Source organism: Schistocerca cancellata, chromosome 11 (genome assembly GCF_023864275.1).
Source record: "Schistocerca cancellata isolate TAMUIC-IGC-003103 chromosome 11, iqSchCanc2.1, whole genome shotgun sequence".
Classification (NCBI taxonomy): domain Eukaryota; kingdom Metazoa; phylum Arthropoda; class Insecta; order Orthoptera; family Acrididae; genus Schistocerca; species Schistocerca cancellata.
Window position 1 is genome coordinate 87,945,449 of NC_064636.1, and position 25,281 is coordinate 87,970,729.

General features: G+C 40.9%; 1 protein-coding gene across 1 annotated transcript in view; it reads left to right on the forward strand.

Annotated features, from left to right (window-relative positions):
- Positions 1-4,271: 4,271 nt before the first annotated feature.
- The window catches only part of LOC126108247 (protein shuttle craft), a 276,697-nt gene continuing 255,687 nt past the window's right edge, over positions 4,272-25,281 (forward strand). The window contains exons 1-3 of the mRNA XM_049913476.1: positions 4,272-4,583; positions 11,529-11,880; positions 24,721-25,197. Coding sequence (XP_049769433.1) covers positions 11,554-11,880; positions 24,721-25,197 — 804 coding nt within the window. The 5' untranslated portion in view covers positions 4,272-4,583; positions 11,529-11,553. The remainder of the gene's footprint in view (positions 4,584-11,528; positions 11,881-24,720; positions 25,198-25,281) is intronic.

Here is a 25,281-nt window from a genome sequence, read left to right on the forward strand (position 1 = left end):
GTAAATACCACATTACTGCAATAAATGCTCAAAACGATGTCCGTCAACCTCAATGAATTTGGCAATACGTGTAACGACATTCCTCTCAACAGCGAGTTGTTCGCCTTCCGTAATGTTCGCACATGCATTGACAATGCGCTGACGCGTGTTGTCAGGCGTTGTCGGTGAATCACGATAGCAAATATCCTTCAACTTTCCCCACAGAAAGATATCCGGGGACGTCAGATCCGGTGAACGTGTGGGCCATGGTATGGTGCTTCGACGACTAATCTACCTGACATGAAATATGCTATTCAATACCGCTTCAACCGCACGCGAGCTGTGTGCCGAACATCCATCATGTTGGAAGTACATCGCCATTCTGTCATGCTGTGAAACATCTTGCAGTAACACCGGTAGAACATTACGTAGGAAATCGGCGTACATTGCACCATTTAGATTGCCATCGATAAAATGGCGGCCAATTATCCTTCCTCCCATAATGCCGCACCATATATTAAGCCGCCAAGTTCACTGATGTTCCACTTGTCGCAGCCATCGTGGATTTTCTTTTGCCCAATAGTGCCGGTTTACGTTACCGCTGTTGGTGAATGACGCTTCGTCGCTAAATAGAACGCGTGCAAAAAATCTGTCATCGTCCCGTAATTTCTCTTGTGCCCAGTGGCAGAACTGTACACCACGTTCAAAGTCGTCGCCATGCAATTCCTGGTGCATAGAAATACGGTACGGGTGCAATCGACGTTGATGTAGCATTCTCAACACCGACGTTTCTGAGATTCCCGATTCTCGCGCAATTTGTCTGCTACTTATGTGCGAATTAGCCACGACAGCAGCTAAAACATCTACTTGCGCATCATCATTTGTTGCAGGTCGTGGTTGACGTTTCACACTTCCTGTTTCCTTAAATAACGAAACTATCCCGCGAACGGTCGGACACTTGGATGATGTCGTCCAGGATACCGAGCACATACATAGCAAACACCCGTTGGGCATTTTGATCACAATAGCCATACAGCAGCACGATATCGACCTTTTCCGCAATTGGTAAACGGTCTATTTTAACACGGGTAATGTATCACGAAGCAAATACCGTCCGCACTGGCGGAATGTTACGTGATACCACGTACTTAAACGTTTGTGACTATTACAGCGCCATCTATCACAAGGCGAAACAAGTGGTCCAACTAAAACATTCGTATTTCTTTACGTACTACACGAATATGTAATAAAAAATGGAGGTTCCTATTTAAATAAACGCAGTTGATATCCGTTTGACCTATGGCAGCGCCATCTAGCGGGCCAACCATAGCGCCATCTGGTTTCCCCCTTCAAACTAGACGAGTTTCGTTCTTTGTAGTTTTTTCGTTTGATGCTTATTTCGTGAGATATTTGGCCCGGTCATTATGAATGGACCACCCTGTATACAGTTACACAACATTCCAGTATTATGGTTCTTGCCATTTGGGGATAATTCTAGAAAGTACTCGAACCGATTATAGAAATTAAAATTTTACTGCTCACGTGAGCTTGGAACTCACGGCGCAGCACGCAACAGTCTAGAATCATAACCACTACACTACGTCGACGGTGCTACTCACAAGGGAACATCCCCATCGCACCCCCCTCAGATTTAGTTATAAGTTGGCACAGTGGATAGGCGAGAAAAATAAGCAAAATATACAAACTGGGTCGTCCATGCGTAAGATAGGCAACATTAAGGCTAATGTGAGATGAAGAGCGCCGTGGTCCGGATGCCAAGGAACTTGTAATTAATTTTAATTTGCTTTATTACTTTTAAATGTCAGTTGAAAATTATGTACTACTGTGGAATGTTATGACTAATAAAATATTTTAACTTAAAAAAAAAGGTGTTTAGCGTGAGCAGCTGCAGAACAAGAGGTCTTCAGTTCAAATCTTCCCTCGACCGAAAATTTTAACTTTTTATTTTCAGTTTATGTGAAAAACTCTTATGTTTTCATCACTTTTTTTGGAGTGATTATTACATCCACAAGAAAACCTAAATCGGGCAAGGTAGAAGAATCTTTTCACCCATTCGCCAAGTGTACAAGTTAGGTGGGTCGACAACATATTCCTGTCATGTGACGCACATGCTGTCACCAGTGTCGTATACAAAATATCAGACGTGTTTTCCTGTGGAGGAATCGGTTGACCTATGACCTTGCGATCAAATGTTTTCGGTTCCCATTGGAGAGGCACGTCCTTTCGTCAACTAATCACACGGTTTTGCGGTGCGGTCGCAAAACACAGACACTAAACTTATTACAGTGAACAGAGACGTCAATGAACGAACGGACAGATCATAACTTCGCGAAAATAAAGAAAGCAAAATTTTCAGTCGAGGGCAGAATTGAACCAAGGACCTCTCGTTCCGCGGCTGCTCACGCTATCCAGAGGACCACGGCGCTCAACATCTCACATTAGCCTTAATGTTGCCTATCTTACACATGGACGACCCAGTTTGTATATTTTCCTTATTTTTTCATAGTTCCACACAACTTCTTCCTGTTTTCTCGATTGATCTGTGTTCAGTTCTTCAAGGCCTATCCACTGTGCCAACTTATAACTAAATCTGAGGGGGGTGCGATGGGGATGTTCCCTTGTCAGTTTCTTCCGCGGCAATATGTTACGCACCGCTCTGTACCACTAACACGCACATTACTCCCTTCACTTATGAATATTCCTTTACCACTAACACAGTGAACAATCATGCACACTTCCGGTTCGCCTGATGATGCAACCTCCATGGTTTGAACTCGTTAAATGGCATTCATGAAGTAGTCTCTGATATAAAGAAAACTTTATTGATGTTTTTAATAATATAAAGAATCATTTTCTAAGGTTAATCGACAAAATTACTCTCGCAGGAGGTTTCTTCAAACATAAATTTCGATTTATAAATGTTTATACGCAGTATTCTGAAGCATAAAGCAGAGTCAACTAATGCAGAGGTGGCCATATTTTGTCCAACGTTTCAAAAATGGTTATCTTTCATTTCGTCACCACCTTCCTCATACATTTGTTTCATTAAATCATCGACGTCTCCATCTGGACCACCAAACCGATGTGCCTTTCGAACGTTAACTGACTAGCTATATTCTGAGTTTGGGTCAGCTGGGGATATATAACACCACGAGAGTTTTAGCACGAAAACCAACACGTTGACCCTTTTATCATCCAGCAGAAATATTCAACAATCATTTCTACAACAGACTTTTAATTTTTGCTATAAAGTCTTTCACTTTCACGATGCGTGAAGATTCAGTACAAATGCACTGAATATTTGTTAGACGCGACTTAGGAGTTTTGAATGTGAGACATATATGAACAGAATTATGTGATTGGCCTTATGCATTGTTCCTTAAGCGTATAACATCGGATAACTGTATTTTTCCTTCAACGACAAATATGTCTCCGCTTCCGTGATTTCAAGTAATATAAAATCTTTCACTTTTTTTCTAATCTGTCAAATTACAAGGTCCCTTTAGCGTAATAACTAAAGGCCGATCGTACAAACTCCGGTTAGCAGCCGTTTATTCTTGTAACAGCGCAGGAAACGCAGTATGTCAACCCGGAACAACGCGTAACTGGAGTATAAACTTGTGATAACTTAACCGGTGATTTCGGCCCTGGTTAGCTAGTTTATCTGAAAAATAGGTTTTGGCGATGGTAGGAATAGTTATAGCATCAGACAGTGATCGCGAGATTTTGACAGAATTGTTTATTATAACGAAAATTAAGAAGAAAGTGAGACATCGTCCCAATTATTTCGAAAAATACCATTCCGAATTTATATCTGGATTTCGTGTGTCGAAGGAAGTCGTATGACTGACAGGTGAGGCATTTTCTCTGTTTCCCAACATAAACTGTTTGTAGCAATACGCATTTCTGTTTTCGCTAAAAGTGACATCTCGTCATTGTGTTTAATCTCAGGTAACACTCAAATAAAATCGCGGAAATGGATGAACTGCATGATCCTATAACCCCGGAGCTCTGGGTACTCCATCTCTGGTCGTTACAAAACCCTCTCCAGTTTACCATTTTGAAGATCCCGCCTATTGAGCCAACTGTTAGGACGTGTCAAAGACAAATAAATTCGACTGTTTTTCTAGGCCAACATGTTTCACGAAAATTACAAGCTATTTGTTCTTTCCGTTGCCTTGAAGCTTCGACAGTTTCTCTTTTTATTTCGGCGTAGAATTTTTCCTTTAAGTATCGCAACGTGGCGACTTTCCAAAGCCTACCAAATCTTGTAGCATCTTTCTGCAGTCTGCACCCCGGCGTTTCATTTGTCGTCGATGGCACATGGTTGCCAACACTTGTATTTTATTCTATTGTCAACAACGGATGCCGAAATGATGGTAGCGATTTGAAAATGTGGTCATACGAAAATTCTGTACCTTGGTCTGTTATATGATGACTAGTGTTATTGACCTAGTCATGGCTAATCCAAAAAGACGTGCAATTTTATCTTATTTTGTGACGTCATAATAATTGTTTCATCGAACTTGTGAAATTGCCTTTGAGCAGAAGTAACCTGTGACATCAATTCCAGCTGTTGAAAGGTTAGGAAACGTGTATTCTTTCGAAACCCATAATTTCGAGCACTGTTTTAAAGGTGAGCCAATCCCATATATCTGCCTAATTTAACATTATTTTCCTTCTGCCTTGTTCTGACATATAGGGTGTTAATGCTGCTTTCACCATACCGTACATCTGCATGATACTTTATTTGACAAATCTCGTTGTTGTTTTGCGTCTTTGAAATTTTCTTTCTTGATAGTTATATTTAAAAGTGTGATAGCGCTTATTTGGTTTGCTGTAAGTTTTGGGTGGCTTCTAGGTTTTCGCAATCCCGCCTTAATAAAGTTCGTTATAGTATATGTAGCATTCTGTTAATCCAAATTTGTATCAGTGAAGTGCCAGTGCCAGAGCGAAATAAAAAACGAAACCATCAATCGTCGTAAACGTAGCATCTTAATATAGTGGTGTTACCGAGATTTAGTAAATATTGCAATTTACAGAACTTGCTTTCAGAAGTACATCAGTAGGTTTCCAGTGTGTTATGAAGTTGAATCTTTGGGGGGGGGGGGGGGAGATTACATTAAAAATTATTGTAGTGAAAGTATGTATTTGTTCTGTGTGTTGTTCTTGGGATTCCTGGTGATCCTTGACCCACTATGGTGGTACCATCTGATGACAAAAAAAGACAAGTGAAGTTGATAACATTTCAGTATTTGATCTCATTGATTTTGAATGTTTCTAACATATGAGAGTTCAGTGAGAGCTGTCAGCAGATTATCATTTGACATCCACTGTTTATTAGAGCCCTCATTTGACATCCATTGTTTATTAGAGCCCTCTTTTAGACTTATCTATGCATTTTGTTCTTACAATGTGCATATGCTTATTGCTCATACATGTTTTCCAATGTCATGTACCCACCTTCCACCTGATCATTGTTTTGGTCTGTTTGTATCTTGTGAAATCAAGAAAAGAATTTCTCCTATACATCTTCCATTCATTTACCTAACTGCATGCCCCCACTCACCATTATTTCACTCTCTATACAGTTATATCTTCCTCCACAATGCAATGTTTGTGTTGGTAAAGAGACATATCAGAAATGCATAGAAAATTCAGTAAGGCACATTGCATGCACGTAACTGTGTGGTGCAACTGGTATCTCAGATCACGTGTTCTCTTCACAGTAAAAGTTATCTAGTGGGTCCCCTTGCAGTTTTTGTAGTTTGAGAGATACATGTGCATAATATGCATTGAAGTACTCATTGGAGACTTGTTCATTTCATTTTCTGAATTTCCTTTTGCAATTTTAGTGCCTTTAAACGTGGTGTGAACATAAACATTTAGCTACACTACACATCAGTCGGACACCACAACCTTTACTTGGCACCCACATTTGTTGACTTTGCGAACTCACAACCAGATCATTTCATTGTAACCTAGATCTTGAGTTATATTATAGACCTCTCTGTTGCCACAACTGAGATTTCAGAGGAGGTCCAGTGTCACCCTTGAGCCCTCAACACTTGCAGATGTTTGAAGTTCAAATACTGTACTGAAGAACCATTGTAGTTACATGACTGCAAGACCACAAATCCGAATGTTTCATGTGTGATGCCTGAGTGTTCTTAGGTGGAGCAGGACTTGACTTTTATATTGGCCTAGATGAAAAATGCATGTTTTTGAATGTGTTACTGAAACCTTTTAATTGTTCTGGATTTCATGAGAACATTGCCAAACATTTTGATCACCAGTGAAAACTGAATAAACAACTAAATAGGCTTCTAAATATGTTATCACCCATTTTGTTTGTTAGTGTTAAATTTGTAGTAAGGGGAGCACACCAGCTCAAAAGGCTAAAGCCAAATAAAAATTAATTTAAAATGTGAAATGGTCTGTTCTCTGGTCCATCAAGATCATGTATCTGTAGAACTCTGTGTTTGTGCACAAAATTCAACTAACAGAGACTAGGGAAACACAAGCTGATGAAGATAACAGCCTTGCGCAACAAAAAATTGATTTTTGTATTTTATTTATTGATCGATATACCATTCAGTACAACAGCGTGGGACATGGAGATAACTTAATAGCAAAATACATACATATATATAACATAAACAAAGCAGGATAGGATTTGGTGAGGATAGGGCAGAAAGTTGGCCATGGCCTAATCAATAGAATCAACCAAGCATTCATCTTAGCAACTTGCAAAAAGTCAAGTCTGGATGGCCGCATGGGGAATAAACCCTACTCCTCGTGAATACGAGTCCAGGGTGTTTAGACTGGCATAGCCACACGATTCGAAGGGAAATCACAATTACGTAATCTACACCGAGATTGCGACATGCACAAGAAGTAAATCACTGACGTAACTATATCCCAATTAAAAGTACTTTGTGAATGACATTTCAGCAAGTTGAGTGGTGGAGGACAGCTGCCATCCAATCGTAGTTCTTTCTCAGATGCTGTATGCATGTTTCATATTACGTGCAGTAATTTTAATGTGAGAGTTTTGATATTAAACACTTACAAAAACTAAAAACACATGAACATTTTATACATCACTGCTGCGAAATATAACACGTGAGAAACATGCTGCCATTCTGTCCATCTAGCACCAGATCTCCTCTCTGAGGAGGTGTATTGCACTGCATCTGAATCAAAGGAAATAGAAAACCAACTGCAGAAACATTCTTTTGCAAAGACAAATACAGCATAGATGGACCGAGCGAGGTGGCACAGTGGTTAGCACACTGGACTCGCATTCGGGAGGACGACGGTTCAATCCCGCGTCTGGCCATCCTGATTTAGGTTTTCCGTGATTTCCCTAAATCGCTCCAGGCAAATGCCGGGATGGTTCCTATGAAAGGGCATGGCCGACTTCCTTCTCCGTCCTTCCCTAATCCGATGAGACCGATGACCTCGCTGTTTGGTCTCTTCCCCCTATACAATCCAATCCAAAAGCATAGATGGTGCCTCAACCTCAATAAGAAATGATTTTAACTCTTCCCTAAAAGCTGTTTCTGTCTCCAACATCTTTATGCAAGTTTGCAGTGCATTTGCAAGTCATAAACAGGGTATCTGACAAAAATCTAAATCTTTGCTTCAGATGGAAAATGTTAACACATTCAGTAATCAGTCATATTTACCAAGCTCTCGTCAGGTGTGCAGAGTGTGCCATCTGCTGTGTTTTACTCACTTCACTGAAACTTCACATTTGCACTTTGATGACAAACAAAGGGTAGAACATACAATAACACACTAATTTCTCTTTTGCAAGGTGTGAGCATTACATGTGTTAATGTATATTAAACAGTGTTTAAAGTGTTATGCTATGCAGTTTGATGCTGCTGTGTTGATTGGGCAGATAAAAAGGTCGGTCTCTCTCTCTCTCTCTCTCTCTCTCTCTCTCTCTCTCTTTATTGCTACCCTTTTCTGCTGCAACCATTCTTCTGTTTTGTGCTGGCCTCTTTGTGACTATCTGCTGCAAGGTGTTTTCACAATTTGATTTCTTCCAAAACTTTTTCAGTGAGTATCCAATCATTCTCGTTAGCCACATTTCCATCCCTTCTTAGCCCTTCCTTTCTGTTTGCAACAATGTCCAAATATCACAGTCATATGTACATGGAGTCAAGATTAAAATCTAGATGATTTCCTTTCTGTTTTATATATGAAACCACTTGTTCACTAATATCTGTCTTCTGTCATCATGGTGCCCAAATAACAAAATTCCTTAACTTTTCCCATTTAATTTTGTTTGATTTTATCAGTTATCCTTCTTATCTTTGATTTGCTTTAATTGCTTGTTTGAGTTGTTCCTATAAGTTTTAGGTTCTACCTACCTCAGAATTGCGTAAAATTGCAAAGTGTATTCTGCATATGTTTTTTACGGAAATACGGGAGTGTCCGATTCCACCCGTCACGAATATGCTGGAAACGACCATCCACTAAGACTCCAATATGGCGCCTATGCCGTGATTACGTAAACATAACAACAAACACAAAAATACATCAAAAAACCAAAACACACACCTTCCACATAAAACCTAATCAAACTAACGGGACAAGTGTGGGAGGTTTTTGGTTGGGGACAAACTAAATATAAACACACACAACTACACCAAACGACAAAGAACACTAAAATAACAAGACCCCACAGCCTTCCCAAATTCAATTACACACAAAATCTACTGGAATAGATCACTTCCCTTGACCTATATAGGTCAACAGAAACAACCGATACCACACTATAAGTCTCAAAAACTTCACTATTACCACACATAATCCTACCCCAAAAATACACCTAGAAAATTAAAATTGCAACCGAACACTTCCATTGACCTGTTATCCTTACATCATCTCCACATATAGCCGCCCCTGGTCAGAGACGCCGGAACTTTAGTAAGCCTCATTTCTTCACGACACACTGAACACTTCATGACTTCAGCCAACAAGCCGAATAGCTGAAGACATTTTATTAGAGACAACGCACTGTCTCCATCATCGCCGACATCCAAAAACTGTTGCCCTTGTCAGTCATATCCATCCTACCAAAGACATAAACAAGGCAATTTACCAAAATGCACACACGATGAACAGAAAAAAAAACTAGAATAACGTCAACATAACAAAACCAAAATCATTAACTCCCTGAAAAATATTCCGCTGAAAGCACAGTCACCACCGATACCACACAGTGCAATGCTACCATGCAAGTGAACCCCATACGCCACATAACACGCTACCCATAAACACACCACCAGAGAGAACCACCGACCACAACAGTATGCCACGTATAAACACGCCACATACGCAAATTAAACCAAAAACATCACCTAACACACAACACACCACCAGAGAGCACCACCGATCACATCAAAATGACACCTACAAACACGCCACTCTCACAAACTAAAATCCGCGCCGTTATAATGTCACACACCACAACAGCCTTAAGTCACTGGTCAAAGCCGATGGGTGGGATCGAACGCTTCTGTCGACCCTTTTTTAGTATCAGATGTTTGGGCAATATCATCCTGAGTTTGTATGCAGTGAATGAGAATTCCTTCACTCTAATTTCAGACATTTTAGCTTCGAAGGTGTTTATAGATTCTTTTCTGGGATGGTGAAACCTATGTGGTGCTAATGAGCACCTTGTTTTGCTGCTCTTTTTTTTTTTTTTTTTTTTAAAAAAAATCTGTACCCTCCAAGTTAGTTGGTTATCTGCATGCCTGTGGACCACAGTGGCAAACTCTTGCCATGATATGCCAACAGTCAGTTTTACACTTTCTCGCAGCTAAAAATGTGGCAACATGCTGACTGATTACGTGATTTCTTAACTCGCCTTTTTTCCCTCTCACGCCTACAGTGGTTTATTTCTGTTGTGTGACAGGAGTTGTCAAGGAGATAGGATTTCAACTTGTGTTTGAAGTTACTTTTTTTGTATCTTCTTGGCTATTTATATTACTGGGCGTGTGGGTGATGATTTTTGTGGCTGAAAACATCACTTCTTTCTGTGTTTCACTAAGACTGTGTGATAAATAGTATACATCATTTTTGCTTCCAGTGCTGTATTTATGAATTCGCTGTTGTTTTCCAACTTTCGTTGGTTATTGACAGCAAACTTGCTAAGGATATACATACATTGTGAGGCTGGTGTTATGTCCAACTGTTTAAAGAGCTGTCTGCAAGAGATGGTTAGAACCTGTTGTTACACATTTCATCAGTGACAAGTCACTAATGACTGAAAATAGGAAGGTTACCTTTCCAGATTTTCATCTCCAAGATCTGATATTATCTCAAATGTAGTACTTCAGAGCTTAGATATTTAAGCTGCTCAGTAACATGTGATTTTAAGTTAAGGTTGTTACCAAGAATTTAGAATATTCTGTTTTATTTATTAGTTTTCTCTCCTGCATTATTACTAATGGTGTAATCAGGCCTTGTGCAATTGTGTTGCATGTGTTATGTTTTATCTAAACTTAGTGACATACCATATGCAAAGAAATAGTTATTAAATTTCAAGATTATTATTATTATTATTATTATTATTATTAATGTCTCATATTGTTGTTGTATCTTTTCATTCTAGTAATGGGACCGTAGGGACAGGCCCCCTCTGGTTATTTTCTTCGTGCTTACAGAACCTGAAATTCATCACCCAGACCTGAATTTCCTAAAGCAGTAGAACACAATTATCAAAAGCGTATGAAAAAAGTACTTTCGATGATTAGTAGATTTCAGAGTGCTGTTAAGCAGAACACACCTTAATTTATAAACACTGTTGTCTGTAGCCGAGTGGTAGCATAAGTCTTGAGGATGTAGTGTTGCTGGTTTGACTCTCACTAGCAGCTTTTTTACTTTCTTAGATTTCCATAATTATTAATAAATATAAACGTTAATCAACACGTATTGAATAACAACTTTTATATAAAAAATACATCTTTATATTTTTAGTAACAGATCACTTGAAAATGCCAGTATTCACAACACACTAAATTAAAATTTGGGGGAAAATATCAAATAGAAAAAAAAATATTTTTTAATTTCTGGAGATTGAGCAGTATTACTAATGTATGTAATTACTTTGCATCATTTTTGCATGTCTACACCAGATTATTTTCTTTTCATGTGGCCAGTGATGAAAACCAAAAAAAAGTATTAAAAGTTATGAGTATTTGTTGACAAATATAGATTTTCAATACAAGTAAAAAAAAAGAAGCAAGATTGCACCATGATAAGACTTTTATGCTACATAATTAGGTGATGGTAACCAGGTTAATAAATTACAAATGTCTTATACTTAACAGCACTTGAAAAACCAAAATTGTCCAAAATTTGAATTCTTTGATCCCTCGGTAGGGGTCAGCCGCCAAATTTTGGTTCTTATGTCCACTTACAGTCTTTCAGAGCTGTCTTTGAGTCAAAACCTTGCAGTTTGTCATCAGTTTTTCATAAAGCTGATCTAGATTTAAATCTGTTTGTAGGGAGCAGCCCACTGAACTATCAGCTATGGACAACTGGAACAACTTGACATCGTGGCAACAACAGTACCAGCGCGGTGGGCAGGGTTCGGCAAATGAGTACGCTGGTGGCGGTGGTGGAGATCCGCCAGTGATGAGACAGGACCGCCAGGCTCGGGACTTTCGCTCGTCGGGGGAGGCGTACAGCGGGGGGCGGGGCACACGGGGGCGGCACCGTGGAGGTCCACCACCTCGCGGTGCATTCCCTGGCCGTCGTGGCAGAGGGAGGCAGGCACCCGCCCCCTTCTCTGTCGATGCCGAGGAGTTCGTCCCGCGCAGCCAGCAGAGTGGCCAAGTCAATGGCGCCAACTGGGAGGTGAGACTGCAGTGTTTCCTCTTTTCTGATGCTTATTCAGGGTGTATACGGCCCGGGACAGCTGGGAGATCTCGGGAATTTTTTCATCCAGGAGAAAGCCAGGATAAACCTGGGAATTGTTTAGAATTCCGGGAATTATTTTGTTTTGTTTCAGTTTTCAGTTAAATTTTTGTAATTTTGAGTGGTAAGAAACAATTATCTAACAAAGGATTTTATGTATCCCACTACTGCAGAGTAATACTGCAGCAATAAAACATGAATGAGAGAGAAAAAAAAAGAACGAAAATAAAACTTAAGTTGCAAATGAAATGTGCCATATACCGTATTTACTTGAATATGAGCCACACATTTTTCTGGTTTTTGTAATCCAAAAAACTGCCTGCGGCTTAGAATCGAGTGCAAAGTAAGCGGAAGTTCTGAAAAATGTTGGTAGGTGCCGCCACAACTAACTTCTGCTGTCGAATATATGTAGCGCTACACAGGGATACTTTGCAGGCACAAAGATAAATACTGGCACCAAAACATCTGCATTAGAAAATAAATTAAAAGAAAAGGTAGAAGAATGTAAACATTAAGCCAGGTATTCATTCGTGTTTGCTGCTATCTCATTTAAATTCTGTCTGCCTAATAAACTATGATACTAGAGTGAGACAACAGCAAACGCGGAAGAATATACATATCGTATCATGTCATGTTTATATTCGTATTATTCTTATGCTGAATAGTGATACAGTCAGAAATGAAGCACGGCAACTGACTAGATTTTTAAATCTAAAATGTCTCTAATTTCTGTGCAGAATGTAATGTACCAAATAGGCGTCTGCCATGAATTTCAAACGGAGAAAAATGTTCACTAAACTATCGTTCAGAGCATCTTATATCATATGGAGCTTATCATTTGGTTCTTGTTGATCATTATCAAAGAAAGCAGCAGTGTAAGTAACAAAAAATAGCAGTCTCTTGCCATTGTTTCGCTGATGAGATGATTCCTCTCTTTTTTTTTTTGTAATTGTAAGCAGCGGCAGCGTGCACAAAAGCAAGCCATGCTGTTATCAGCGACAGGTCGTAAACACTCATCATCAGAATGCGACAAACAATGGATGACACAGTACAATAAGGCATTTTCAGCTTAGAGTAACGTAAACACCTATAACAAAGAGAATGGCACTTATCAGATCAAAGAAAAACAAGCAATGAATTCAAGCGAGACGAAGCACGTGAAGAAGGAAGGGTACCCGTATAAATGCGAATGGAGCGCCTGACGCATAGCAATGGCTACCTGGTAAAGCTTAACTGCTAAGCTTACAACTCGAACCAAACTACTGTAGCTGTATCGTCATTCATTCGACCTAAATTGTGTCTCATATTACAATGGACCAACTTCGTTTCGATTTGGAGGAGCGGCCATAAATTTTTCTCTCCCCTTGAATTTCGAGTCTCAAATTTCAGGTGCGGCTTAGATTCGAATAAATACAGTATACGACCCGGGAAAGACTTGGGAATTTTGTCATCTGGGAGAAAGCCAGGATAAACCTGGGAATTGTTTAGAATTTTCGGAATTTTTTTGTTTTGTTTTAGTTTCCAGTTAAATTTTTGTAATTTTGAGTGTTAAGAAACTATTATCTAACAAAGGATATTATGTATCCCACTACTGCATAACAATACTGCAGGAATAAAACATGAACAAGAGAAAAAAAGAAGAAAATAAAACTTAAGTTGCAAAGGAAATATGCCACATACATCAACAAAACATAGTGCTCATACAAGCGTCTGCCAACAGCAAAATGTGTCAAAGACCTTAGGAAGGCTGTGCAATGCTTCATAACAACAAATTGCCTCCAATGAGCGTGACATCTTAACTGTTTACATTAGATTCGTTTGAGCAGTTGCGGGCGGGCTCATGTGCATGCGCAGTTGAGTCGCGAATTTGTAGTACCTTCTCCTGCTAGTGGCTACAGAAGTGTAGCTTTTAGCTGTATAAGCAACAGCAGCAACAATATGCTGCCCGGAAAAATTTTACTGGCACTGCAAGCTGCCAGATTCATTGCGGGCAAACCGGGGTATCTACCACAGGTGGCAATTTCAGGGAAAGGGAGGGGGCCGCCAGATTCATATTCTTCAGCGGAAAAAACCTCGTTTCACAAAGTGACAGTATCCAGCGCACGTTGGTCTATCGATTAGTCAAATGATTTTGAAACACATTAATGTTCATTTCTGAACGTATTAAGTTTATTTCTGAATGAATCATAATCTGATTTTTGAATGTGTGCGTATTGTACATCATGTCTCTGCCAGGGGAATCCCCGTCTCATCTAAAAATAAACTTTCCTGCAGAAAGAACAGGACAGGTCTATACAAGCTGAGCAGAATAAAGCTGAACGGGCAAATGGCAATCGCTGTTTGTTTATGTGGTTGACTGGGTTTGCGAATGATCAGCATTTTTATAATTACAAGCAAAATCCATAGATTCAGACTATCAGAGTGGAAATAAATGATTAACAGGAATAATAGGTAAGAAAGATTACGTATTATCTTCTTGGTGTAGCCAAAAAAATGAAATTTCGATTGAAAGTTTTAAGCCAGAGCACTATACTAGTAAGGACCAGTTGTTCTGTCCCCGGTAGCAGCTGCCTGAACTCTTTTCTGGGAGTAGCTACGTTGTATGAGCACTTAATAACGAACTGGAGAATAAACACGGGATAACTAAACCATTGATTGTGGCAGGGATAGTGAAGTTAACTGCAGAATACGTTACAGAATTAGTGATGACAAGATTGTTTGTTAGAACAAGAAAGAAGAAGAAATGGGAACATCACACAATTTATGGAAGAATAACGTAATTCCAAATTTATATCAAAATTTCATACTACTACTTTTCAATCTCATGCTTGAGAAGCTGGAGCGTATGGATGAAATGTGAAACTATTTCTGAACATAAAGCTTTTTGCTTATAGTAGACCTAATAGGCATTTGATATTGGTACTTCATGAATTATATTCTGTCTTGTTATAAAAAGATGATTTGTGCCAAAAGTGTGTCATTTATTTGGTGTGTTTTACAGTTGCTGCGATACTAGACAGGCCTATTTTGTTTTATCTAGCAGACAGTGACAAAGTACACATAATCAGATTGAGAAACCACACAAGTCTTGGGTGCCGTTTGTATTAACAGCTTTTTCAGTATTAGACATTTTGTTTTTTCATTTAGCAAAACGTTTGACGAACTTTGATGAGGTTTCCCCAGAAAGAAAAGCACACCATCTAAAGCTGTAACAAGGTTAGAGAGAGAAAAATGCCAGGACTTAAGGATTTAAGAAATCTGTACTGTCTTGCTTGTCTCTTCTACTGGTTTCATATATTCTATATTTAATTTTATGTCACACAAAAAAGCAAGTTATTAGCTGTAGGAAATAAAGAATGCAAATTTTCTGAAGAGTTTTTGTTCTCCCGGTTACAAATTATCCCAGCCAATATTAATTGCGAGGTTTTTTTCTGATGCACAGAGCAGTCAGAGTTATAGTGGAGAGGTGGATAATCTCCATGTGACCCGCATTTGTGTTTAGTGATTTTGCTGTTTCCTCTTTGTATATTGCTCTCACGTCAAATGAAAACAAAATGGATTTCTGTGGCCAGGAGCTATCGAGTGAATTAAAATACATTTACGTAAGTACAGAAGGCTGAAGTATGTTATTAGTTTCAGATTTATTTCCACCTTCCTGACAGTCAACCATTGCAGAACAATGAAGTTATTTGTATCGATTTGCGAAAACAATTAGTTTTTTATTAATTTTTTCTGCTGAGGCAGTCAATTTATTTGAAACGAAGTGTTTAATTCCACACTATTGGCTAGTTTTAACTGTTCGCTGCATTTCAGAAGTGCACATTTTCACCTTCTAGCATGTATGGCATTATGCCATAATAAAGAACCAAACTTGAGCTAAACTGTTACTGGTATTCCGAGAAAATTATGCATTTTAGTACAGTTCACAAAATTCTGATGCTTTTGGAGTATCCTCTGATGTCTTGTTTCTTTTATGACATAATGTAAGATCTTTCAATGTTTTGCACCTACAAACATACGGGCTTCCTGCATCATTGTAGCTGCCCAAGCGCAGTGACACCTGTTATCTGGTGCTCTCTGGCAACTACTGAATGTTGCTATTGGCTGGCTACATCATGTGTCCTATGCTCTAAATATCGACTGTCATCAGCTGGCGAGATCATGGGATGAGCTACGACTGGCTACAAAAGTGCATTGCAATCTTGATTTCAGTGCTTCAGAAAGTAAAATGTGGTGTTTGGTGGAAATTTAAATCTACACTTTTGTAATATGAAAATATGCAGCATACATGTTGCTGCATATAAAAAAATCTTTCCTTCTTTTTTTAAAAAAAAATACTGAGTTTGGTTTTCTAAAGGGCTGGGAAGTTCTACGTCGGTGTATAAAACTAACCATTCAAGTGATTAAGTTTTACAGTTCCAAGGAAAAGTATACTGTCACTTGATGAGGTAATAGAAAAGTGTATTTTCACCCAGGAGCCCAGGAGAAAGTGTAATTTTTACCGGGAAAAATCTGTTTTTTTTTTCCCCCTCTCTCTCTCTCTCTCTCTCTCTCTCTCTCTCTCTCTCTTTTAATACACCCTGTTATCTCATTGTGGTAAGTCCCCTATTTTCATGATTTGGCAAATTTATTATGTTTTTAGTTTTGTGGCTGGACCACCTGTGTGTGATGGGTTAACTGTCACCAGTGAGCAGCAGTCTTTGACTTTTCAGTGTAACCTAGACATTGGGCTATGCTACGCAGCAGTGCAGCACCATATCAAAGGATTCTATTCACATTTGTTAACATTGCCATCTCACAATCAAACTGTCTTTTTCTGACAAAACCTGATCATTTAGCTATGCCACAGATCAATATGTCACATCAACCAACATTCCAAAAACTAATTCAGACAGAAAAGAAATAATGATAAAATATTATCGGACAATCAGGCGAGTGGTGGCATCAACAACAAAACGGATCACTTCTGTCATATATTTGTGATTGCAAAATCCCACTTTGTGCTGAGTTGAATACTGCTGTCCCAGTTTATTAGTGTGTTGGCAGAAGTATTTCTACTGCCTCTTTACCAATAGAGTCCCAGAACCCATTGGTACTGCACAGTTCCTCACTGATGCTCCGTTCTGCCACTGCGGGCTTGTCTGTCTTCTCTAGTCGAACGTTTCTGCCGTGTTCCGTACAGCACTGCGAGGTGCACTGCTGTCGCTGTCTGATGTACTGCATTCCACATTCACACTCGATACTGCAAACGTCCAGCATCTGCAGACCCAGCCAGTCATTGGTCACCCCAAGCATCTCCTTAATTTTCTGAGTTACGTGCAGAATGATCTTCATTTGATGTTTCTCCATTATTCTCGCAAAATAATATTCTGTTAACTTTCTTTTTGTGTACGTGTCACATCATCATTACATTATGAGAGAAACCTGACAACTAACATTCAGTTGACCTCTGTGAATCGTTTGTCTGATATCCCAGTCTGGCAATTTGGACAGCCCGATAGAAGACGTGGACGTAGAGGACAGCCGCTAGGCAGTGCCCCTATAATCTGAAAGCTGCTGCTGTCGCTGCCGCGGCACTCTGCACGGGCCACGCCCGCCGTGTCGGCCTGTCTGCACTCGAGGGGGCCGTATAAAGCGGGCACGCAGAGGCTCGGAAGCCAGTCTTGTTTCGACTGCACTATTGTATCATATGTCATACCCATTGTTGTTCGGTTCCTGACCTTGCTGTGTATAGGTTCTCAGTTTGGTTCACTCTTCAGGCTTGTCATTCTGCTGTATCCATCCACAGCTGTCATCGTTATCTTCACTGTTGTCCACAGCTGTTGTCTTTCTGTGGTTTTTGGTGACTCAGCATCGACGCGTTCGGCCTGTGTCTCGTGGTTGTCAGATTCCGGTTACAAGAGTTTGAACCTTGTTGTGTGTGTGTTATCACATTTTAACTGTTAGTGTATCATGCTTTGCGAAGTGGGGATTGGGGAACAACTCAGCATATGCTTTAATGAGTGTGGAAAAGTGCCTAAAAGACACTAAATACAAATTAATAACTTTTGTACTTTTTTTACTTGCTTCTTGTCAAATTTCATGATTCTAGGTCAACGGGAAGTGCCCTACAGGTTTCATTAAGAGAGTTTGTGAGTATCAAAATATGACATAAATGATTATATCTGTTGATTGCATTGACTTGGAAGCTTAAATTTTTTGCTCTGGCGAAGGTTAGCAGACCTTAGTATGTGACGGAACTTTCTGTCTGATACCTTTGCTTGTTCCCGAGGGGAAGAGTTCTTGAGAGACTGACAACAAAATGATCTTTTGTTTATAGCAAATGAGGTACAGAACACCAAAAACAGTTAAAATATGGTATAACACAGAACAAACTCAGCATGATTCACAGGTAGTTAGCTCACAGGACTTCTCTTGTATGAGTTAAATGTGGTGACCGGAAGGGCATCTGGCCTGAAATAAAATAAATTGGCCAAATCATGAATGTAGGGGACTTTGTTTGGTAGAATAAACATTGGGAAAGGAAGAGGTCATAGAAAAAAGTCTGTAATTTTTATTGCATTTTTATAATTGTACATATAACAAAGGTTTGCTCATGACGTAGGCTATGCTTTTATAAGTGGCAGTCAAAAAGAAACGAGCAGGTGGCACAATTACAGAAACCAGTACCTGTATTTTAGCAGTATTGATCCTCGCTGTTGAGACATTGTCCCACTGTGACACAAGGCGGTGAATGGCTGTCTCGAAAAACTGCCGGGGTTGCGATGTTAACCAGTTCTGCACGTACAGCTGGACGTCGTCGTCAGAGGTGAATCGTTTGCCCCTCGGAGCCTTTTTAAGTGGACCAAAAATGGCGTGTCACAGGGAGAGAGGTCCGGACTGTATGGAGGGTAGCCGAGAACCTCCCATTTGAATTTATACCGTGCCGTGACCTCGGATGCTTACGACTCTGTCATTTTGATTTTGGTTCGAAGTTATGACACTGTGACTCATCTCCAGCCACCACTCGTGCCAGGAACGCACTTCCTTCCTGAGCATAGCACTGCAGGTGAGCAAGACAGTGGACCATTCGACATGCTTCCTGGTGTGGTTGAAGACTGTCGGGCAACCCATTGGGTACACGCTTTGCGCATGGGCAGTCGTCCCTTCGTGATGGTGTGAACACTTCTGACACTCAGTGTTGTGTCTAGACAAGACAGTCTAGACACAAGGCGAGGAAGCCGAAAGGGCACGCTCTTAACTCACGCAGGCTTGCTTAGGTCTGAAACAGGATACGTAATGAATGCTATAAAGAAAAGTACGTAGCTGCTGGAATACTTAACTTTAATCCATCATTTGTATACAGCATTCTTGATGATACAAGTGAGACTCTCTCTAGAAGTGGTTAATGGCGTCTTGCTGGGTCGTAGCCATTGACTTAGCTGAAGGCTATTCTAACTATCTGCTCTGCAAATGAGCGAAAGGCTTCGTCAGTGTAGTCGCTAGCAAAGTCGTTGTACAACTCGGGGCGAATGCTAGTATATCTCTCGAGACCTGCCGTGTGGTGGCGCTCGGTCTGCGATCACTGACAGTGGCAACACGCGGGTCCGACATGTACTAATGGACCGCGGCCGATTTAAAGCTACCACCTAGCAAGTGTGGTGTCTGGCGGTGACACCACACTCAATCTGAGCACGGCGGCTATGGCTTTCACTGTCACTCGGCGGTCCCGGGTAATGAGTGCATCCAGCGGCTGGACGATGTCATCGGTAATGCAGTGTGGTGCTCCAGACTGTGGATCATCAGCTAATGACACCCTTCCTTCCCTGAAGCACTTGCACCACACCTTGACCCTTACGAGGGACACGCAGTGTTCGTGACACACTTGTGACACTTGTCGACGAATGTCCGTTCCTCCTTAGCCTTCCGCTGTCAGAAAATGAACACCACCTCTTTGCTCTTTTTTTGTGACGCCTCCGTGTCACTGTTTGCAATGCTACTGGCAGCGTTGGACGATTGATGCGTGCTGCTGCTCGCTCTCTGTAGTCACGTGATGTGCACACGTGTCCTCTAGCGACAGGCTGTGAACTTCCACCCTCTGGTCGGAACCACACCTCGTTACACGTGCCACGATATTACCCTCCTGTCACTGGTTTGTGCATTCCAGACTCCATCTCGTTTCTTTTTGTGCGTCCCTTATAATTAAAAATAAAGAACTTATTTCATTATGTTGCAGTTAGCTAATTTCATACACGCAGACATTATCGAGGTACATCACATTAAAAATTGATGGCACCCTCGTGACAGTTTTGCACAACTGTAGTAGGCAGGGGCACAGTTCACACATGTGAAGCCCTTGTGCAATAAAGGAGAAGTGCAACCCTCGTGCAGGTGTTGTCACTGTGCCTGCATACAGAAAACATTAAAAGATGTTTGTGTAAGTATTTGAGTGTAAACAGACTGTGGTGGTGCTGTCTGTACCACGTACGCCTATGCGAAACTGTTATTTGGTCACCATCATGCGTTGTTTTACCTAGCTGCATAGAAAAGGACGGTAATGTATGCTCTCAACTCTAAGGTAAGCTGATTCGAATGCTGGTGATGGATGAAATTCTCACTATTGTTATTTGGCCAGCAGGGGGAAGGATGGGTGGTGATTTAAAGTTCCTGACCACGATTCTTTGTGCACGTCTCCTGGAGTAGATTGTAAACCTCTCTGCAGTCTCTCTCGAAGTGAAGATGTGTGATACTGTTGATGTTTCACCTTGGCGGCCACCTTGGTCATGTTCATGAGAACTAGGCTTTGTGCTAGCAACGGGTTTTACTCCCTTCTATCATCATCATCATCATCATCATCATCACACAACAATGTAACACTATGCTATACATGCAGCCATTACACTCACACTCCACAAATACAAATATAACACAAGTCTTGCATACCCACAAGGACAGGGGCCAGTGCGCATGGAGGAAGAACACCCTTTTTGACAGCTAACAGTGTCATATGACCCTTACATTATTTTTGGTTGTTGCTTTTTATCCTATGCTTCTGTGTGTATTATAACAAGAGGGCTAAAATTCGCTAACTGCTAAGTAATAACAAAAGTGAAACTTTCTGGCAGATTAAAACTATATGCTTCGCCTGAACTCGGATCAGTGACCTCTGCATTTTGCGGACAAATGTTTCACCGTCCTAGCAATACTCACAATCTGAGAGTCGAGCTTGTGTGAAGTTTGGAAGGTAGAAGAGAACTGACGCAAGTAAACTGTGAGGACAGGTCGTGAATAGTGTGTCGATAGCGTCACAGAGCACTTGCTCGCAAAAGACAAAGGTCCTAGGTTCGATTCCTAGTTTGGCGCCCAGTTGTAATCTGCCACTAGGTTGCAAACGAGTGCACACTTGCTGTAGAGTGAAAAGTCATTCTCAAAGTCAAAATACGAGGTTCGTCCACAAAGTAAGTTCAGTTTCTATTTCTTTCCACGGCAGCACTACGATCGCAGTTCCGAGCATGCGTGGCAGTTACTCTGACTCCCGCAGAAGACCATGTACGCCATTTTCAGATCGCTGCTGCCGACGTGTGCTTTGTAGTGCTTCTTTATGATGTCAGCCATAATTGAAAACACCGCCGCATGTGAAATCAGATCTGTGATTCGTTTTCTAAATGCAAAGAAAGTTAAACCAAAGGAAATTCATCAGGAAATGTGCGAGGTTTACCGACAAAATGCTGTGATTGATTCAATGGTTAGAAGATGGGTCAGGCTGAAGAACGAAGTGGACGCCCGTCTGTGGTTACTGATGAACTGGTTCATGCAATTGAAGAGAAGATTAAGCACAACCGTAAGTTTACACTTAATTCCCTTGCTATGGAAGTTCCGCGAATCTTACAATCAGTAATTCATGAAATTGTTACGGAAAAACTGAAATTTTGAAAACTTTGCTCACATTGGGTACCCAAAATACTTACTGAACAACACAAAAAACTACGGATGGGCAGTGTACTTCAGTTTTTGACATGCTACAATGAAGAAGCCGATGGTTTTCTTTCTGAGATAGTCACAGGGGATGAAACTTGGGTATCATACAACACCCCTGAAACAAAGCAGCAATCAATGGAATGGAGGCACAAATCATCCCCAATTAAGGTTAAGCCTAAGCAAATCTTGACACCTCGAAAAGTCATGTGCACTGTTTTTTGGGACAGAAAAGGCATTTTGCTGATTGATTTCTTACCATGAGGCCAAACAATCAATGCACATGGTTACTGCAAGACCTTTAAGAAATTGCGCCATGCAATACAGAACAAGCGCCGAGGATTACTATCAAAAGGTGTTGTTTTTCCCCACGATAATGCCTGACCTCACACGGCGAATGTGACCAAACATCTCTTACGGGAATTTCACTGGGGTGCGTTTTATCACCCTCCGTACAGCCCGGACCTCGCTCCTAGCGACTGTCATCTCTTCTTACACTTAAAAAAGAGTGGTCAACACTTACACGATGAGGAGCTGAAAGAACATGTTACCACACGGTTGAATACACATGCGGCAACCTTCTATGAAGAAGGCATACAAAAACTTGTACCACGCTATGACAAGTGGCTACAAAATTTCAGAAGCTACATAGAAAAGTAGTTCAACAGTTGTAGAATTTTGTACAATAAATATTTTTTCTGTATCTGTACACATTTGTTTTATATAACCAAATGGAACTTACTTTGTGGACGACCCTTGTAATCCCATACTCGAGAACTGAACGTACAGTGGCAAATATAAAAATCCTGAATCGCTGTTATATGTGGGGTCCTAGTGGAGATGGTTTGTCATTGCCTTCCTCTGTTCTGTTATGAAGTTTCATACAGTGTAGTGTTGGGTTTGTGTTGTGATGAATGAAGGGAAGAGTGAGGATGAAACTCAGTGCTGGCTCATAGCTAACTCCTCTCGAATAGCACCGAGGAGCCGCAAAGATTAACCACCTTATTCGATGTACGGATCACCGTCAACAGTTTCACATCTGCTCACTTTGTGAGGCACTGCAATGAGGTTTGGAATTTACCGTATTTACTTGAATCTAAGCCACACCAGAAAAATGAGATTTGAAATCAAGGAAAAAAAATTTCCCGAATATAAGCTGCACCTGAAATTTGAGACTCAAAATTCAAGGGGAGAGAAAAGTTTTAGGCCGCAACTCCAAATTGAAACAAAGTTGGCCCATTGTAATATGAGGCACAATTTAGGTCGAATGAATGACAGTACAGCTACAGTAGTTTGGTTCGAATCATAAGATAGCAGTTAAGCTTTACCTGGTAGCCATTGCTATGCGTCAGGCGCTCCATCCGTATTTATGCGGGTACCCTTCCTTTTTCACGTGCTTCATCTGGTTTGAATTGATTGCTTGTTTTTCTTTGATCTGATAAGTGCCATTCTCTTTGTTATAGGTGTTTACGTTACTCTAAGCTGTAAATGCCTTATTGTACTGTGTCATCCATTGTTTGTCACATTCTGATGATGAGTGTTTACGACCTGTCGCTGATCGCGGCATGGCTTGCTTTTGTGCATGCTGCCACTGCTTACAATTACAAAAAAAAGAGACGAATTGTCTCATTAGTGAAACAATGGCAAGAGACTGCTATTTGTTGTTACTTACATTGCTGCTTTCTTTGATAATGATCAACAAGAACCAAATAATAGACTGTGTATGATACAACATGTTCTGAACGAGAGTTTAGCGAAAAATTTTCTCCGTTTGAAAATATTTGCAGACGCCTCTTTAGTACATTACATTCTGCACAGAAATTAGTCATCTTAGATTTAAAAATCTAGTCAATTGCCGTGCTTCATTTCTGACTGTATCACGATTAGGCATAAGAATAATACGAATATAAACATGACATGGTATGTATATTCTTCCTCGTTTGCTGATGTCTCACTCTAGTTTTGTAGTTTATTAGGCAGACAGGATTTAAATGAGATAGCAGCAAACACGAAAGAATACATGGCAAAATGTTTATGTTTGTATTATTCTTATGGTGATGAGAATTCTGCATGTGATTCACAATTCATAAAATTTCCTATTAGCAACCATCTCTTCTCACAGGAAGGAAAAAAAGTCAGAACGTAGAGTCGGCCATATTGACAAACATCCCAAACAGTCTTGCCAGTCGGATTTTCGTAGTACATTGAAATGCTGCTACATTCGAAGATGAACAATACGGAATTTGTATTTACTTCGTTGGAAAATGTATTAAAATGCAGTGGTCGAAACTTGGGGCAGAGATAAAAGCTCTTCTTCCACTAGGTTTTGGCGCCTGTATTTATCTTTGTGCCTGCAAAGCGTGCTACATATATTCGACGGCAGAAGTTAGTTGTGGCGGCACCTACCAACATTTTTCAGAACTTCTGCACTCGATTCTAAGCTGCAGGCAGTTTTTTGGATTACAAAAACAAAAAAAAAAGGGGAGCTTAGATTCGAGTAAATACGGTAATCCAGGACATTGGAATAAAGGCGGGTGTTCAGGAGTTTCACACCACACCCTCGACCACTCACCAACCGGATACAGGTAATGAAGATTTTTTGCAAATGGTATTCAGACAGACTTAACTAAGAGTCGAGTGCCATCACACTGATGTGCTTTGATGTCCTTGGCTACGGCAATGGGTAAAAGTCATTGTGGAAGGAAATGAAATATTTATTGCAAAATATAAGAACAATATATGCAGGAAAATATTTTTAAGAAATTTACAGCAGCTGGAGAACTATACATAAAAAAGTGTAGTTGCTAACTTCTCTTTCTCACTCAGGATGCTCCTGAATTCATCCCAGCAGCCCAACAGCAGCAGGGGGCAGGCTCAACACAAGACAAGTCTGCTGGCAGGGCCGACGTGTCAACTGAGAATGGTAGCTGTGTGAATGGGATCGTCAGTGAGAGCAGCACCACAGACAACAGCAGCAGCAGCAGCAACAACAACAGCAGCAGCAGCAGCAGCAGCAAGGATAATGGTGACAGCGAGAAGGGCAGCGCCGGCGGAGACGGTGACGGCGGGCTCGCGTCGCGCCGCGCCCCTTTCGGGCAGGGTGCCAAGAGGCGGCCGGACACGCAGTGGCGCGGCTCTGCCAGGGGCCGGGGGAGGGGCGGGGGCGGGAGGGGCGGCTGGCAGCCGCAGCAGCGCCGGCAGCCCGCGGGTGTGGACGACGCCCGCAACCGCAACTGGCGGGAGCCGGCGCCCGAGTACGACCGGGCGCCGTCACCGGTGCGCCGTCCCACCTCCGATTCGCCGGTGAGTGCCGTTAATTTACGACGTGGAGTGAAATTTTCATTCTGTGGTGGAGTGACTGTTTCCGTATCAGTCAGTCATCAGTTA